This window comes from Dasypus novemcinctus, chromosome X, assembly GCF_030445035.2.
Source record: "Dasypus novemcinctus isolate mDasNov1 chromosome X, mDasNov1.1.hap2, whole genome shotgun sequence".
In the NCBI taxonomy this organism is placed as follows: Eukaryota; Metazoa; Chordata; class Mammalia; order Cingulata; family Dasypodidae; genus Dasypus; species Dasypus novemcinctus.
In genome coordinates, this window is record NC_080704.1 from 154,485,697 (window position 1) to 154,503,452 (window position 17,756).

The window sequence follows — 17,756 nt, forward strand, 5'->3', positions numbered from 1 at the left end:
GGAATGTCTCTAACAATCTCCATGGCAGGGTAATACAGCTTTTGAAGAAGAGATGGACCCTGTATACAGAACGAGGAAGGGGGTGTCCCACATTTATCGAAACTCAGGAGCAGGGAAGCTGGGCACATGACCCAGGTGAACTTGTTACCAATAGGCACATGACTAAGAAAATGTTGCAAATTCAAGGGTACTGGAATCTGAGAAAAACTAAGCAAGTCACAGGACTTTTTTTTTTTTAAACCTCGATTTAGCTCCAAGGCCCCCATCTGGCATGGGCAAATGAGGTCTCTGAGAGCAGAGGGGGGACGGGCCTCACTGAAGGATAAGGGAGGGGGTGGTGGTGACTGAATCACACTTCAAGTGCTGTGGCCAGCTCAGATACGTCCTAGGTGAGTCCTAGGACGCCAAGGATGGCAGTGTGTCGCTGGGATGTGGTGCACGGTGATGGCCCCGCCAGCGCCATTCTGTGGGCAGCCTGCGGCAGGCCTGGTGGTCTGACAGGCCGCAGTGGCTGCGCTGTCGTGGTCTGTCCGGGGCATCACAAGGGCCTGGCTTGCAGTTTGAGCAGAGGACAGAATCCCATTGCACATGCGGGGGCGGCGCGCTCCAGATCCAGACCCAGCTGCAACAGCGAGGACCTGGAGGGCTATCTCAGGAACAGGACACTGCGCAGGAGGGGACGGGAGGGCACGGAGAGCGCTGTGGCTCGCGGAGGGGCGGGGAGCGAGTGCCCCATCAGCGGCGGAGACCCGGGCAGGGGCCCCTCCCCAGCTCCCCCGCCCCAGGCCCGAGGGTGTCCCGGCCCAGAAGTCTTCCTCCACCCAGCCGAACACGCGCTTCATCTCGGCCTGGAAGCCCCGGTAATCATTGAGGAGGGGGCTCTGCTTCTTCATGTAGGGGATCACCCACTGCAGCGCCGCCCCCGTGAGGCGGGTGATGAGGAACGTCACCTTCAGGGCGTCGGTGGAGAATGTGTTCTCGTCCACGAACACGCGAGCGGGTCTGGACGATAAACTCCGGGAGCCGCTCGGTCCTGCCGTCAAACGTCTCGGAAGGGAATCGGGCTCCTCCGCCCGCGCGCTTGGGGCCGCCGGGGTAGGGTGGGAGGACCTTCTTCAGCTGCGCCCGCCAGTCCACCGCACCCTGCTCTCTCCGCCCCTCATGGTGGGGCTGCCCTCAGGCCCCCCAGAAGGCCAGCCTTGGGGCTCGGGGGAAGTGCCTGCGGGGGAGGCAGGCCAGCGCGGGGGCGGAGGGATTGGCGCGTGGGGCGGGGCCGCGGCGCGTGCGCGGGCTCTGCCCGCAGGCCGGGGTTGCTAGTGCGCGTGCGCCGTCCGAGTTCCGCGGGTGGCGGGGAGGACAGGGGCGCGCGCTTGGAACCTGAGCTGCAGGGTGGAAGGGAGCGAGGGAGGAGCTCTGGGCACCCGCCTTAATTTGCGCAGGACTGTGGCGGCTGGGTGTGGAGATTAGATGATCTAAGAACCCTGGCCTGAGGCATCCACTTGCCAGGTCTCCTCCCTGTCCAGCCTTCACCGCTGTTCGGTGTTACTTTGCAGCCCCTCTGCCTCAGGACGCCATCTGAGTAATGCTTTGCTGGCAAATTTTCCTGCTAAGTTATGTAGCTCTCAGTCAGACATTGGCACCGCTGGGCACAGACGCGGATGCCTTTCAACATCAAAGGCAGAACTCACTAGTAAACATAATCCGAAGCAGCATATTCAAAGAACAGTGCACCACAACCAGGCAGTGTAAAGAGGATTAAATGTTCAAAGAGGTCTGATTTGGTATAGTAAGAGACCAAAGAGAATAATCACACGGTCAACACCATAGCTGCTGAAAACATAAAAGTAAGAGGGGTTGGGTGCCTTCCGAACATGTGACGATACAGGCGCACACAGCTAACAAAGAGGTTCATGATAGGCCTTGCCTTCTTCACTGGATGTGTTTATTCACAGGCTGGACACAGTTTAAGAGGTACATACTGAAGAGAGTGTTAGGTCAGAAGTAAACATCCAGAATGAAACACAGAAAGACAAACAGATGGGAAATAAGGTGAGAGATAACGAAGAGAACTAGACAACATTTAATTGGCGTCTCAGAAGTAGAGAGCAAGAGTAAAGCAAATGCAGTATTTGAACAGATTAGTTGAGTGCCACCAGCAAGCAGAGAACAATGAAAGAAATCTTCACCTAAATCATCTTGCAAAAACGATTGACAACCAAAGCCAAATAGAAAACTCTTTAGGTTTTCAGAGGATAAAAACAAATTACCTTCCCTGCAGCAATAATTATGCTGACAACTGGCTTCTCGGTAGAAAAAAATGAATGGAATATGATCTTCTATATACGGAAATAGTTTCCAATAGAAAATCCTGTGCTCTGCAAAAAATATTCTTCAAGAATAAAGATGAAATAAAGACATTTTTGCACCCCCAAAAAACCGGAGAGAAGTTGTCACCGGTAGAATAGCACTAAAGGAAATGCCAGCAGGTATTCCTCAGGTACACGGAACATAATCACAGATGAAAGAGGGAAAATGCAGGGAGGAATGAAAAGCAATGCATTGGAAACTTACACGGACAGATCTGAGTGGGCTCTAAAATGTAGAGGCTTAAACTACATTTAAAAAATGCCTAGAAATCAGGAGGGGAATACATGTGTATAAAGTGCTCTGAGATTCTTGCTTGGAATGGGAAGCCAGTGAAAGTACCACATAACATTAACATTTTTTTTTTACTTAAAATTATTTATTTTTACAAATTACATTCAAAAAATACGAGGTCCCAATCAACCCCAGCGCCCCCACCCCCCACTCCCCCCACAGCAACACTCTCTCCCATCATCGTGAGACATCCATTTAACCCAGTAAGTACATCTCTGAACATCACTGCACCCCGTAGTCAATGGTCCACATCATAGCCCACACTCTCCCCCGTTCCATCCAGTGGGCCCTGGGGGTATCTACAATGTCCTGTAATTGTCCGTGAAGCACCACCCAGGACAACTCCACGTCCCAAAAACAACTCCACATCTCATCTCTTCCTCCCGTTCCCCACACCCAGCAGCCACCATGGCTACCCTTCCCACACCCATTCCACATTTTCTCTGTGGACATTGGATTGGTTGTGTCCATTGCACACCTATGTCAAGTGGGGGCTTAGATTCCACATGGATACTGGATGCACTCCTCCTGCTTTCAGTTGTAGACACTCTAGGCTCCATGTGTGGTGGTTGACCTTCTTCAACTCCATGTTAGCTGATTGGGGTAAGTCCAATAAATCAAAGTGTAGGAGCTGAAGTCTGTTGAGGCTCTGGGCCTGGGTGTCTTATTATCAGTCCAGAGATTCAAATCCCCTAAATATATCTTAAACCCCAGCACCAACTACAATTCCAATAAAGTAGAATGCAGGTCTTGCGGGAAGAGATCCCCTCCGAGTTCAATTCCATCATGTAGAAACACCAGCTCCAAAGAAGGGCCATCTGCCATGGCAGTGAACCCCATCTGCCATGACCATAGAACCCGTGGGTCTCTTTATCCCTCAGAAGAACCAATACCTGGGGTTGTATCTACTTTATCTGTCTCTTAGACTCTGCTCAGTTGTGCATAAGGGCATTCCTTCTGACAACCTCCAGACTCTTTTTTAGAGACTCATAGCCTTATAATCTCATTTCTCCTTTCCATTTCTCCCTTCCATTAGGTCAAACAGCATTTTGAAGTCATGTTATTATATGTAGACAGGGATATTCTGCTGATCCGTATTGAACCTTTAATTCAAGGTCATTTTCTAGTTGCATCTTCAGCTGGTATGTGGTAGTGATCCCTCGGTGCCAGGGAGGCTCATCCCCGGGTGTCATGTCCCACGTTGGGGGGAATGCACTGCATCTACATGCTGAGTTTGGCTGTGAGAGTGGCCACATTTGAGTAACATGAAGGCTGTCAGGAGGAAACTCCCAGGCACAGTACTACTCTAGGCCTTGTTCTTATTGCAGATGTATAGCCTCAAAAGCATAGCCATTAGTATCAGGAACCCACTGTTGGGCCCTCCTTCCTTCCTGGTTCTTGCCGTTGCCCCTGGCGGACTGCCACTGCTCCCCAGGGTCCATGACCGTGACCCCCCGGCCAGACGTCCAGTACCCGCCCCAGCTGTTGTTTTTAATTGTTTCCACTATGAGTATATCTAGACATTACTATATACCCTGGGCATATGCCCTGTATAACTCCCTGTCAGCCATATATATCCTGTCAATAACATCCTATATCAGTATTCCTCTGCTGCCATTGTTGAACCACTCTGTGATTCAAAACTTCCTGTAAAGTGAATCCCAACATAATGTCAGCTTCACAAGAGTCTTAGATCACCGAAATTCATATATACAATATACAGTACTTCCCCAGATCCACCATAAAACCTTTTCCCTTCCATAGTGATAACCTTTTAGCTTATTCATATCATATTTCCTGATACTGATGTACAGATTCCGGGACAATAGCTTTCAAACAAGGTGACATCGGTGCTTACTATGTGGTCCATACTTTAGATTGTACAGTTTTCTAAATTTTTTAGTTATCCTATGTTTTGCCTTATGGTTTACATTATTAGTCTGTCGTCCCCTATATGTTTCTGGTGTAATATTACATGCTTTATATTCATCCTCATGTACTCTCACAGAACTCCTCTCTTGCCCCCATATTCACCTTGGTTCCATCCATTCCACATCCATTTTCCCCCTCCCCTTGAGGCCCACAACGCCAGCCAATCTCTATTTCCCAAGAAGCCATGTCCAGAGATCCTTGCAGCAGTATTCAGGGCCTGACTTTCTCAACTGCCCTAATGCCCTGGGAGCCATCCTTTCTCATGAGAGATACAGTTCTCTCTATTTGATGGCATTAGTCCTCCCCAGGATGTGGGTCCACCCCAACTCTCACTTCTTGGGTCTCTTCCCAATGGTACAACCCACCTTGGCAAAATGAGCCTTCAGCTATTCCCCCGGAGTCCGTCCCGCATCAGACCATACCCCCTGAGCATCCTAACCAGGTGTCCCTCCTACTTATACTTTGATACGATTTTCTCAACTTTTTGTTCTCAACGGACCCCTGACACTCTCCCATGTTTGTATGTTGCCCCTCCCTCCCCCGAATTTTTGGACAATATTACCCCTCTTCCCATCCCCAGCCCCCCTCAAACCCACAAAGCCCCACCCGAAGGCAACCCCTTGCCCCCATTTTGTCCCTTCTTTTTGCTCATACTTACCGCCAGCTCATCACAGATTCCACCCCTGCAGACGTTAACTCACATCCTTCCTCCACCCCCCGCTTTCCTGTAAGCCTCTTTTCCAGACTCTAGCTCTCTGAGGCAGTTTGCTTATTTCATATCATTGAGGTCATGTAGTATTTGTCCTTCAATGCCTGGGTTGCTTCACTCAACATAAGATTCTCAAGATTCATCCATGTTATCACGTGTGATTGTAGTGTATTTGTTCTTACAGCAGAGTAGTATTCCATTGTGTGTATATACCACATTTTATTGATCCACTCGTCTGTTGATGGGCATTTGGATTGATTCCAACTTTTGGCGATAGTGAACAATGCTGCTATGAACATTGGTGTACATATATCGGTTTGTGTCCTTGTTTTCAGGCCTGATGGGTATATACCCAGCAGTGGTATTGCTGGGTCATATGGCAAATCTATGGTTAGGTTTTTGAGAAACCGCCCAACTGTCCTCCAGAATGGTTGGATCCTTCTGCATTCCCACCAGCAGTGGATGAGTGTTCCCTTTTCTTCACATCCTCTCCAGCATTTGTATTCTTCTGTTTTTTTCATAGCTGCCAATCTTATGGGAGTAAGATGGTATCTCATTGTCGTTTTGATTTGCATTTTCCTGATAGCTAGAGATTTGGAGCATTTTTTCATGTGCTTTTTAGCCCTTTGTATTTCTTCTTTGGAGAAGTGTCTGTTTAAGTCTTTTTCCCATTTTTTAAATGGGTTGTTTATCTTTTTGTTTTCAAGATATATGAGTTCTTTATATATGCAAGATATAAGTCTCTTATCAGATATATGGTTGCCAAATATTTTCTCCCATTGTGAGGGTTCCCTTTTTACTTTCTTGACAAACTCCTTTGAGGTGCAGAAGGCTTTAATTTTGAGGAAGTCCCATTTATCTATTTGTTCTTTTGCTGCTCGTGCTTTTGGTGTGATATTCATGAAGCCATTTCCTATTACAAGGTCCTGTAGATGTTTCCCTACACTGCTTTCCAAGATCTTTATGGTCTTGGCTCTTATATTTAGGTCTTTGATCCATCTTGAGTTGATCTTTGTATAAGGTGTGAGATGGTAATCCTCTTTCATTCTTCTACATATGGCTATCCAGTTCTCCAGGCACCATTTGTTGAATAGGCCATTCTCTCCCAGTTGCGAGGGTTTGATGGCTTTATCGAATATTATATGGCTATATACATGAGGTTCTATATCTGAACTTTCAATTCGATTCCATTGGTCTGTGTGTCTCTCCTTATGCCAATACCATGCTGTTTTCACTACTGTAGCTTTGTAGTATGTTTTGAAGTCAGGAAGTGTGATTTCTCCTATTTCATTTTTCTTTTTCACTATGTCTTTGGCTATTCAGGGCCTCTTTCCTTTCCAAATAAATTTCATAGTTAGGTTTTCTAGTTCCTTAAAGAAGGCTGTGTTGATTTTTATTCTGATTGCATTGAATGTGTAGATCAGTTTTGGTAGGATAGACATCTTAATAATATTCAGTCTTCCTAACCATGAACAAGGAATATTCTTCCATTTATTTAGGTCTTCTTTGATTTCCTTGAACAGTCTTGTATAGTTCTCGGTGTATAGGTTTTTTACCTCTTTAGTTAAATTTATTCCTAAGTATTTGATTTATTTATTTATTTATTTATTTATTTATTTATTTATTTTAAAGATTTATTTATTTATTTAATTTCCCCCCCTCCCCTGGTTGTCTGTTCTTGGTGTCTATTTGCTACGTCTTGTTTCTTTGTCCGCTTCTGTTGTCGTCAGCGGCACGGCACGGGAAGTGTGGGCGTCGCCATTCCTGGGCAGGCTGCACTTTCTTTTCATGCTGGGCGGCTTCCTCACGGGCGCACTCCTTGCGTGTGGGGCTCCACACGCGTGGCATGGCACTCCTTGCGTGCATCAGCACTGCGCATGGCCAGCTCCACACGAGTCAAGGTGGCCCGGGGTTTGAACCGCGGACCTCCCATATGGTAGACGGGCGCCCTAACCACTGGGCCAAAGTCCGTTTCCCTGATTTTTTTATTTACTATTGTGAATGGTATTTGTTTCTTGATTTCCTCCTGATCTTGCTCATTATTGGTGTACAGAAATGCTACTGATTTTTGCGCATTGATCTTATAACCTGCGACTTTGCTGAACTAATTAATGAGTTCTAGAAGCTTTGTTGTAGATCTCTCAGGGTTTTCTATGTATAGGATCATGTCATGTGCAAATAATGAAATTTTGACTTCTTCCCTTCCAATTTGAATGCCTTTTATATCTGGTTCTTGCCTCAGTGCTCGAGCAAGTACTTCCAAGACAATGTTAAATAGGAGCGGAGACAATGGGCATCCTTGTCTTGTTCCTGAGTTTAGAGGGAAGGATTTCAAGATTTCTCCATTGTAACCAATGTTGGCTGTAGGTTTTTCGTATATACTCTTTATCATGTTCAAAAAGTTTCCTTGTATTCCGATCTTTGGAGTGTTTTTATATAGAACGGGTGCTGTATTTTGTCAAATGCCTTTTCTGCATCTATAGATATAATCATGTGATTTTTTTCCTTCAATCTGTTTATATGGTGTATCACATTGATTGATTTTCTTATGTTGAACCATCCTTGCATAGCTGGAATAAATCCCACTTGGTCATGGTGTATAATTCGTTTAATGTGTTGTTGAATACGATTAGCAAGTATTTTGTTAAGTATTTTTGCATCTAGGTTCATTAGAGAAATTGGTCTGTAATTTTCCTTTCTTGTGGTGTCTTTGTTTGGCTTTGGTACTAGGATAATGTTGGCCTCATAGAAGGAGTTCGGCAATGTTCCTTCCGTTTCGATTTTTTGGAATAGTTTCAACAGGATTGGTGTTAGTTCTTTCCGGAATGTTTTGTAGAATTCACCTGTGAAGCCATCTGGCCCTGGGCTCTTCTTAGTTGGGAGATTTTTATATGACTGATTCTATCTCTTTGCTTGTGATTGGTTTGTTAAGATCATCAATTTCTTCTTTCGTCAGTATGGGCTGCTTATGTGTTTCTAGGAATTTGTCCATTTCCTCTAAATTGTCATTTTTGTTGGAATATAGTTTTTCAAAGTATCCTCTTATGATAGTCTTTATTTCTGTAGGGTCAGTGGTGATATCCCCTTTCTCATTTCTTATTTTGTGTATTTGCATCTTTTCTCTTTTTTTCTTTGTTAGTCTCGCTAAAGGTTTGTCAATTTTGTTGATCTTCTCAAAAAACCAGCTCTTGGTCTTGTTTATTTTTTCAAGTGCTTTCTTATTTTCTATTTCATTTAGTTCTGCTCTTATCTTTGTTATTTCCTTCCTTCTTCTTCCTGTTGGGTTACTTTGTTGTTGTTTTTCTAATTCTGTCAAAAGTGCAGTTAGTTCTTCAATTTTTGCTCTTTCTTCTTTTTTGATATGTGAATTTATGGCTATAAATTTCCCTCTCAGTACTGCTTTTGCTGCATCCCATAAATTTTGGTATGTTGTGTTATCATTATCGTATGTTTCAAGGTAGTCATTGATTTCTTTTGAGATTTCCTCTTTGACCCACTGTTATTCTAAGAGTGTGCTGTTTAATTTCCAAATTGTGGTGTGAAGTCTGGGCCTCCGTCCCTTGCGAATTTCCAGCTTCACTCCACTGTGGTCAGAGATATTGAACATTAACATTTGATAAGTCGAGAAGAAGGTATATTGCAATCTCTAATGAAGCCACTGAAATAAGAGCCAACAAGCGTAAACTTCTCAGAAAATGAAGGTGAGGGTACGCAATGGAGAAATTAAAAAATGAATTCAAAACGAGGTAGGAAAGTAGAGAAGGAAGAACAGAACAAGTGGTAAGAACAAATAGAAGTCATTTCGTAGGACAATAGATTTAAACCCAAATAAATCAGTAATGACATTAAATTTAAATGAACTAAACATGCCAAATAATAGACAAAGATGGTAAGAGTAGAAAAAAGTACAAAACTCAGTAATACCTGTTTATAAGAGAAACTCCTACATTTAAATTTTCAAAAAGATCAAGTAAACGGTTGGTAAAAAACTACTATGCAAATAATAACCAACAATAACCAACAGAAAGCTATTGCAACTAAATTAATATCAAACAAAACAGACTTACAGGCAAAAAGTATTACCAGATATAAAGATGGATGCTTCATGATAAGAATGATAATGAGATTCAATTCACCAGGGTTATGTTGTTGTAGACCAGCCATATTGACCAGACTCAGACTCTGAATAAAATTCCAGTTGAGAGCTTTATTAGCCACACTGCGACTGCCTCCTCCTACGCAGAGGGGAGAGCAGCCCCAAGTCGTGGGGGAAGTTTGCTTATATAGGCTTTTAAGTTCAGGGCGGGGGGCCATAGCTCAGCAAGCAAGCACGTACAGAAGCAGGTGTTTGTGGTTAATAAAGCGCTGGGAATTCTATCGGGGGAGACAAGCGGTTGGGGAGTTCTTGTTATTTACAAGGGTCTGGGTCAGGTTGGTGTTTTGGTAGGGGCTGACGACACTTTCTACAGGAGGAGGACTTGAGATACGGTTTTACAGTCGAGCAAGCTTGTTACAGAAGTGAGATATATGCGGTTAGGGGGCTGTGGAATTTTCCTCTTGGGTGGGGGTGGTCACAGGCTCCTACTTCTCAACATTCCCTGCTTTTCTTTTGGGGAGATTCAAACCTTTGAATCTGAGTACTCTCCAGTGCCCTGCATAGGCAAGCTTTGGTATGGGGTGTTCAGGATTAAGAGCTTAACAGTTTGCACTCTCTTTCAGATAAATTGAGCTAAATGATTGATTATGAGTGGGCCGCAGGTTAACAGCAACAATAGGACTAGTAAGGGGCCTGAAAGGGCAGTGATAAGGGTTGTAAGCCACGGGGACTAATTAAATAAACTTTCATACCAATTTTTGTTGGCTGACTGAGCCTTTTCTCATTTTTCTAATCGTTTCCAGACTAAGTTTAAGCTTTCTTTAATGATGCCGGAGTGGTTAGCATAAAAGCAACAAGTTTCTCCTAAAGCTAAACAGAGGCCATCTTGTTGGAGGAATAAGTCTAGTACCCACCGGTTCTGGAGGACTACCTCAGCTAAGGAATCAAGTGCCTTTTTAAAATGTGAAATTTGGTATTCAGGGTTCTTGAGGTCCTGGGTAACTAGGGCTGACAAGTGGCTTACATCAGAGTGACTTTTTACGAGAGCTGCTGATTTTACTGTGGTTGACCCAGCAATGCTCAGCCTAATTAGAAGGGGAACTAGGATTGGGGTCCTCTTGTACTGGTGGTGCTTAAGACTCGATGTTTCAAGATATTTTCTCTCAGTTTTTTCAGAGAAGTAATGTATGGGCTACTATGCCTCAGTTTTTAGCATTTCCCCCTTTTTGTTTTAGTCGAGGTGACTGTGCCTGTCTTAGGTTGCCCTCCTTTGAGAGTCTTACTCGTCATTGGTTACCGGCCAAGCTCTTTGACTTGGGGAAGTTACTGAAGTGCTTTTGCCAGCACCAGATTACTTACATGTTTTATGGCTGTTACCCTTTGCAATTTTCTCTGAAAACACCGTCTGGCACAGGTGAAAATTATGAGCAACAGAACAAACATGATCAGCCTTATTTTCAAAGCTGACAGGAAATGCTGTGACCTCTACTAATCGACTGGGTTAAACCCTGCAATATATGAAATCATATTTGAGAAAATATTATCATTGTTTACATGAATTTGATTTTGAGACTTTTTTAATATATATTTTTGTAATTCCACTATTTCCAAAGAGATATTACATTCATGGCCTAACAAATGATTCCCAACCCTTATACTATAGCTGATGAATTACATGTGGAGTTATACAGAAAATTTCATTCTAATCACACTTCAATCCTTTCAACAAGCTTAAACTATACAATTGATCCTCACTATGCAAAACAGCCTATTCTAACTCATTAACTCAATTATTTAACTCTTTATCAATGTGATCTTGGCTATGCCATAAATTACTAGCATTTTATGCTAATCATGCCATGTATCGTTGAGTCTGTACTTTTACATAAAGTTACCATAGCGGTAGCAGCAGCTGTAATGATTCCAATTAGTCTCAAAATGCTTATAATAAGCAGTCCAATAAAGCGTTTAGTCCATTTCAAGAATTCTTGTACTATATGTAGCAATAACTGACTTTCAGGAGACGACCACCAAGTCCGCATTATTCTCACAGGTATCCAGATGCATTTTCTTCTTCTGGCCATCGCTATTGTTTCTCCATCCTGCAACACACTTTTTGGTAGACATGTATAGAAGGCACTATTTTCATAAAACAGTGAGTTATTTTCAATAGTTACTTTACGAATCATGAAAACACATGGGTTTTTAATACAGGCTTTAAAATTATATGTTTAAGGGTTACATACTGTCCTGTTTTGTTTATATTTCTCAGCCATTCATACGGAGGGGCAATTCCAAGAAATATTTTTCACAACCTCTTTTGCAGGTCATGATTATGAGTGCTATTAGTTCAAGGGGCCAGTATTTACCTTTTTTGCAATGTTAACAGTTCTTGCTACAATAGCGTAAGGAGAGAGCACACAGGCCCAAAGCCCACAGGCAGACACAAGCTGCAAGCTCACAGTTCCAGAATCTGCAAAGCCGATGTGATGCATGGCAGCAATTGCCACAGGTTATCTGAGGGCTTATTCTTCTCAAGAGCAGGAGGGACTCAACATTAGTTATCGGCGTTGGCGAGTAACAGGTAGCTAGAACTGCCGGGTTAGGCACCACAAGGTTCGGTATTCACGATGCCTGTTTTTTTCAGTGGAGCCACCCTGCCTTTTTGCAGGTTTTAGCAGTAGGGCCCTGGATCTTTATAAAGGCATCTGCATTAACAGTTTTAAAAGGAATGTTAGTGGGGCAGGCAGGGACGTGATAGACAGTCACTTGTTACTACTAGCAGGCATCCTGGATGTCCCTTCATAGATTTTAGGGTGATGTACAACAGTTTACTATTTCTGTCTTGCTTTCAGTGCCTGCAATCCACCCCTGGATAGTGATGGCAGTTTTCAGAGTGACCAGACACTATTGGGTTAAATCTTTCACTTTTAGCAGGACCTCTTATGCGGCACATAATTGCTTTTTTACATTGTACTTTATCAATTACAGCAGAAAGTATAGTTTTATTTTACTCAACCAAACAACACTTAAGAATTTGATAGAGCAGCAGGTACTTTGCGGCTTCTTTTAATTGTTTGCATAGTTCAGGCCTTTAAGATAAGATATTACTGTCTCTGATGTTTCCTTTAATTTTGAAAAAAGGATTACTGGTTAGTAACATTATCAGTAGGGTTTTAGCCACAGATTTTTCCTACACAGCCAGATTATTATCACCATGCCAGGAGAGATGGTTGGGCTATGCACATAGCCCCGAAAAGCACTGCAAAAGTCCATTGTTGGGTTTTTCACAGATAGAGGAATGCAGGCTGGCTTGACCTGTCCAAGAAGACACTAAAGAAAGTTTTAGCAAGTTTTAAAACAAAGTGACAGCGACACAGCCGGACATTAACTTTTTGCAACAAACTAACAATATTTGGACTGCTGCGTACTACAGTGTTGTTATTTTAATTTATGATAAGAGGTTGTTTCTGTGATACATTTTTATAATAATTAAAACCATAATTAACCACATTGAACTTCTGTTTAATATTATGCTGAAATATTGGTAAATTTATACACTCTTAAGTATTCATTTGAACCTTTTATTCATACAACTTTAAGATAGGAATAAAGAAAAAAACCTGTTAATTTTATAACACTTTTAAACACCTTCCATTCAACTTATAACATATGAAATGAACTCAAGAATTACTTTAATTTTTCTTTTAAGGTAAAAGAACACATCTCTTGCAATTAGTTTGAAATAAAAAGCTACTTTTCAGGATTTGATTTTGAGAAAGCAGGTTTGAACATTATGTTCCTTTAAAAGAGATAAGACCTTTATTTCTTCAAACACTGAGTAAATGATGAGGTTAAAGCACAAGAAGCTATTTTGGGAAAACAAATTTTCTTTGTATACTGATTATTCAGAAAACTTTTACCAAAACAGACTAATGACTTGAGAGATTTTGAGAAAGAACAAAATTTCCAACCTTGCATCAGTATACTACCCGATACCAAACCTTTCAAAACTTTACGGACAGACCCACTAAATCTCACTCAAACTTAATCACAAAAATTTCCCCTTCATAAACCTTCTATATTTTCTGCATTCACCCAGGCTTCATCCCACACTCTACCGTTCCCCATAATCAATCATTTTATCTCAGGACAAAATCTTCTCCTGTTTCCTTAACAATAAAAACACATTCCATACATCTCACATACATAAGTTACCAGGCAAACTTTTTATAACGTACAATTACTATCAACATTAAACTTTTCTTCACTTTAAACTTAGTAACATGCAATACCAGAAACAGTCTCCCAGCAGCAAGTTGGCAGGGGAGGCTGGCTGCTGACAAACCCTCCTCTTATAAAATTACTTTTTATTATTATTATCAATTCAGTTTTTGTTTAATAGTGACTTTCTGGATTTAGTCATTTAAACACTTAAATTTAAACAATGCTTCGTTAAACTTCTTATAATTATTTATAACTACATAGACCATAATTATACTACTTTCATTGTAGAATTTGAGAGAGGTTTAATTATTTGTGTATAGAAAGGCCAGGACTCAGGAATGATTTTGAGAAGAAAAAATGGTTTATTGACGGCTGGCCAGACTCGGGTGCTTTCTGTTCCAAACCCGAGCCCCGAACAAGATTTTTAAGTTCTTTTTATATGGGGGGTGGGGGGGGGGAGTTAATGGTGCTTTTAATCATATCAAAGAAAACGACTTTCTTTGTTAGTTAAGTCTTTGCCTGAGTACCAGGTAGGTTTTGAATTAACATATCGCTCAGACTTCAGGTGAGCTTGAAATAGCATCTTGCCCACATTCTGTCTGGATGTAACTTTGAATACACATTCAGTCTTATATCTTTTCTGAACATTTAAAGCCTATATTACTTAATTGGATTTCTAGAGACTAGGCACACTTGGATATTGAATTAGATTATTTTGAATTTATGCACAGGCTATATTATATTTTTTTATTCGAGGCTAAGTCCAAGTTCTCTTAAGTTTTGGCATTACCACCATCAGAGTTTCCCTGGACTGACTGGTATGTATAGAGTTTGCATTGCTAAATTGCCTGCTGGGACTGGAGTTGTTGCCATGGTCACTAAGAGCAGGACTGCAGCCTCTTACCGTTCTACTCCCACAAGTCAGGGCAGACAGTCCCGGTTAAGGTTACCTCTGAAGAGACAAAGAGCCTCCCACTCATAGCCCACATTACTTTAAGACAAATTTTATTTTCACAGAACACATTTTCTTACTTAAAATCACCATAATATCTTCCATAATTCACCACATGCATTTAAGTTTCATGAGTTTATGATAATTAGCCATCCTATTTTAGGGCAAAACACACCTTTTTGAAAATCTTATTAAATTTCAGTTAGCATTCCCACAAATTTTTAACTTTCTTTAATATTCATTTTTTTACATCCTTCATTTTATTCTGTGAGGAAAAATAAACTATGCATTTTAATTTAGGCAAGAACTATTTTTTAATGAAAAGACACAGGAATTTTGTTAAGACTTACAATTTTTGTCATTGTAGAAATTCCATTAACATTCAAACTTATGTATTAATATAAGCGCTTATTTAATATTTGGCCATTTGAATAGAGCTCTCCTAAAAATCTTTATTCATTAATTTATATCACCATCCGGAGGTATCAAAATACACACTGACATTGAACAAACAGATAAATACAAAACAATTACAACACACTAGCAGAAACACAGTTTACAATTGACTCATAATTCTTCACAAATTACACAGAACAGAAATACTAAAAGACAAACAATTAAGACAGACGAAGACACAAACAAGACAGCCTGAACCGAAGTCAAGAGCGATGCCTCACTCTGACCTGCGGGTGGGATCTATTTGCTGTGTCCAGCAGATCCCCTTACCCACATTCCGCAGACTCTGCAGAGGTTTTCCAGAAAACAGACTTACTGAGGGACGTCCTGTTTGCTGATCCTGGGCCCAGGAACTCCTGGCGCTCTCCAGATAAAATTTAGATGGAGACAATTTCCAGGGCCGGGCGGCATCCGGGGTGGAGGAACGTCTCTCCGAGGCCTTCCCCTAGACCGCGAGTCCGTCCCCGGAACGTACCTGTCTCCCTGAGTCTGAGGAGATCAACCCCGCTGGAGTGGGGGATCATGTCGATCTATCTCGCTGGGGTCTCTAAATGTTATAGACCAGCAATATCCACCAGACTCAGACTCTGAATAAAGTTCCAGTTGAGAGCTTTCTTAGCCATGCGGTGACTACCTCGTCCTACGCAGAGGGGAGAGCAGCCTCGAGTTGCCGGGGGAGTTTGCTTATATAGGATTTAGGTTCAGGGCGGGGGGCCATAGCTCAGCAAGCAAGCACGTACAGAAGCAGGTGTTTGTGGTTAATCAAGCACTGGGAATTCTATTGGGGGAGATAAGCCGTTGGGGAGTTCTTGTTATTTACAAGGGACTGGGTCAGGTTGGTCTTTTGGTAGGGGCTGAAGACACTTTCTACAGCAGGAGGACTTGAGATACGGTTTTACAGTCGAGCAAGCTTGTTACAGAAGCGAGATATATGTGGTTAGGGGGCTGTGGAGTTTTCCTCTTGGGTGGGGGTGGTCACAGGCTCCTACTTCTCCACAATGCGACAGTTACAAATTTTGATGTGTCTGTGAACATAAATTTAAATGATGTATGGTAATGGGATAGAACTTCCAGGAGAAATGTAATCACAAATTTACAATTATAGTGGAAGATATTTAATACAGTTCTCTCAGTAACTGATAGGGAAATAAACAGAAAATCCATAAGGAAATAGAAGATTAAAAAAAAAGAATAGCAGCAAATGTAACACACTAATGAAAGAGGTTGTAATTGGGGAAAGTGGGGGAGGGGGAAGGGTGGGGTATATGAGAATCCCCTTTATTCTCAACTTAACATTTATGTTATCTAAAGCTCCTTTCAATATGAAGAAAAATGCTTAAAAAATGTACAGCAAATATGACCTATTGGAAATACACAGGACACTGCTAACATTAGCTGAATATACTAAAGTTTTCGAAGAGCACTTTAAAAAATTTACTTCATGCTGGGCTGAAAAGGCTCAAAAGTTTCAAAGGACTAAAACCATAAAGGTATTTTTCTTTAACAGTAATGTCATTAAGCTAGAAATAGACAACATACAAAACTAGAAAAACCCAGACTTTTGGACATTAAGAAATAGACTTCTACAAAGGGACAACTCAAAAAAGAAGCATGATAGAACTTAGAAGTTATTTCAAACTGAATGATACAAAAGGTATGGTCCAGCTAAACTTGCAGGATGCCGCTAAAATGATACTTAGAGTAAACTTTATAGATTTGAAGGTATGTTGACGGAGAAAAAAAAAAGGCTGAAAATCAATGTGTTAATTAGCCATTTAAAAAGTCAGAGAAAGAAAGGATTAACCAAGACCAGAGTTGGTCTCTGGAAAATACTGATGAAACTGATAAATTCCTTGTACAATTGATCAAGATAAAAAAGAGAGAAGACTTAAATAACTGAAAACATGAGTGTTAACTGGGATGTCACTTAATATCCCACCAAGTATAAACATATTAAAGAGGATATTTTAACATGTCAGTAAATTTTCAAATGTAAATGAACATTCAAGTTCCCAGGAATATACTACTTGCCCGAATATTCCTAAATTTCGTAAATAAAATAGAGTTAATCAGTAATCCACAGTCTTCCACCAAAGAAAATCCTAGGAGCAGAGAGCTTAAGTGACCAATTCTACAAACATTTAAAGAAGAATAGTGAAAACTTTATATAAACTCTTCCAGATAATCGAAAATAAGGTAGCATCCCCAGCTTTATTTTTTTTGTTTCTAAACATTTCTGATTTATTCATTTTTCCTATGATCTCTTTACTTTTTAATGTTACATTCAAAAAATATAAGAGGTTCCCATATACCCCCCACACCCACTCACCCCACTTCTCCCTCATCAACAACCTCTTTCATCATTGAGGCACATTCATTTCATTTCGTGAATACATTTTGGAGCACTGCTGCACCACTTGTATAATAGTTTATATTGTAACTTACCCTCTCCCTCAGGACACTCAGTGGGTTATGGCAGGGTGTATAATGTCCAGCATCTATCCCTGCAATATCTAACTCCCAGAAATGCCCCAACATCACATCTCTTCTTCCCTCTTCCTGCCCTCAGCAACTACCATGGCCACTTTCTCCACATCAATGCTACAATTTCTTCCATTACTAGTCATAATAGTTCCATAGTAGAATATCAGTAAGTCCACTCTACTCCGTACTCTATTCCTCCATCCTGTGGACCCTGGGATTGTGATGTCCACTCCACCTCTATA

General features: G+C 41.6%; 1 protein-coding gene across 1 annotated transcript; it reads right to left on the bottom strand.

Moving 5' to 3' along the window:
* Positions 1-266: 266 nt before the first annotated feature.
* On the bottom strand, positions 267-1,176 carry LOC131277289 (uncharacterized; the record flags this gene model as incomplete). Its single annotated transcript, XM_058292158.2, is given in 2 exon segments — positions 267-993; positions 995-1,176. Coding segments are annotated over 2 exon segments (801 nt in total), but the record flags the coding sequence as incomplete, so codon positions are not given.
* Between the last annotated feature and the right edge of the window lie 16,580 nt (positions 1,177-17,756).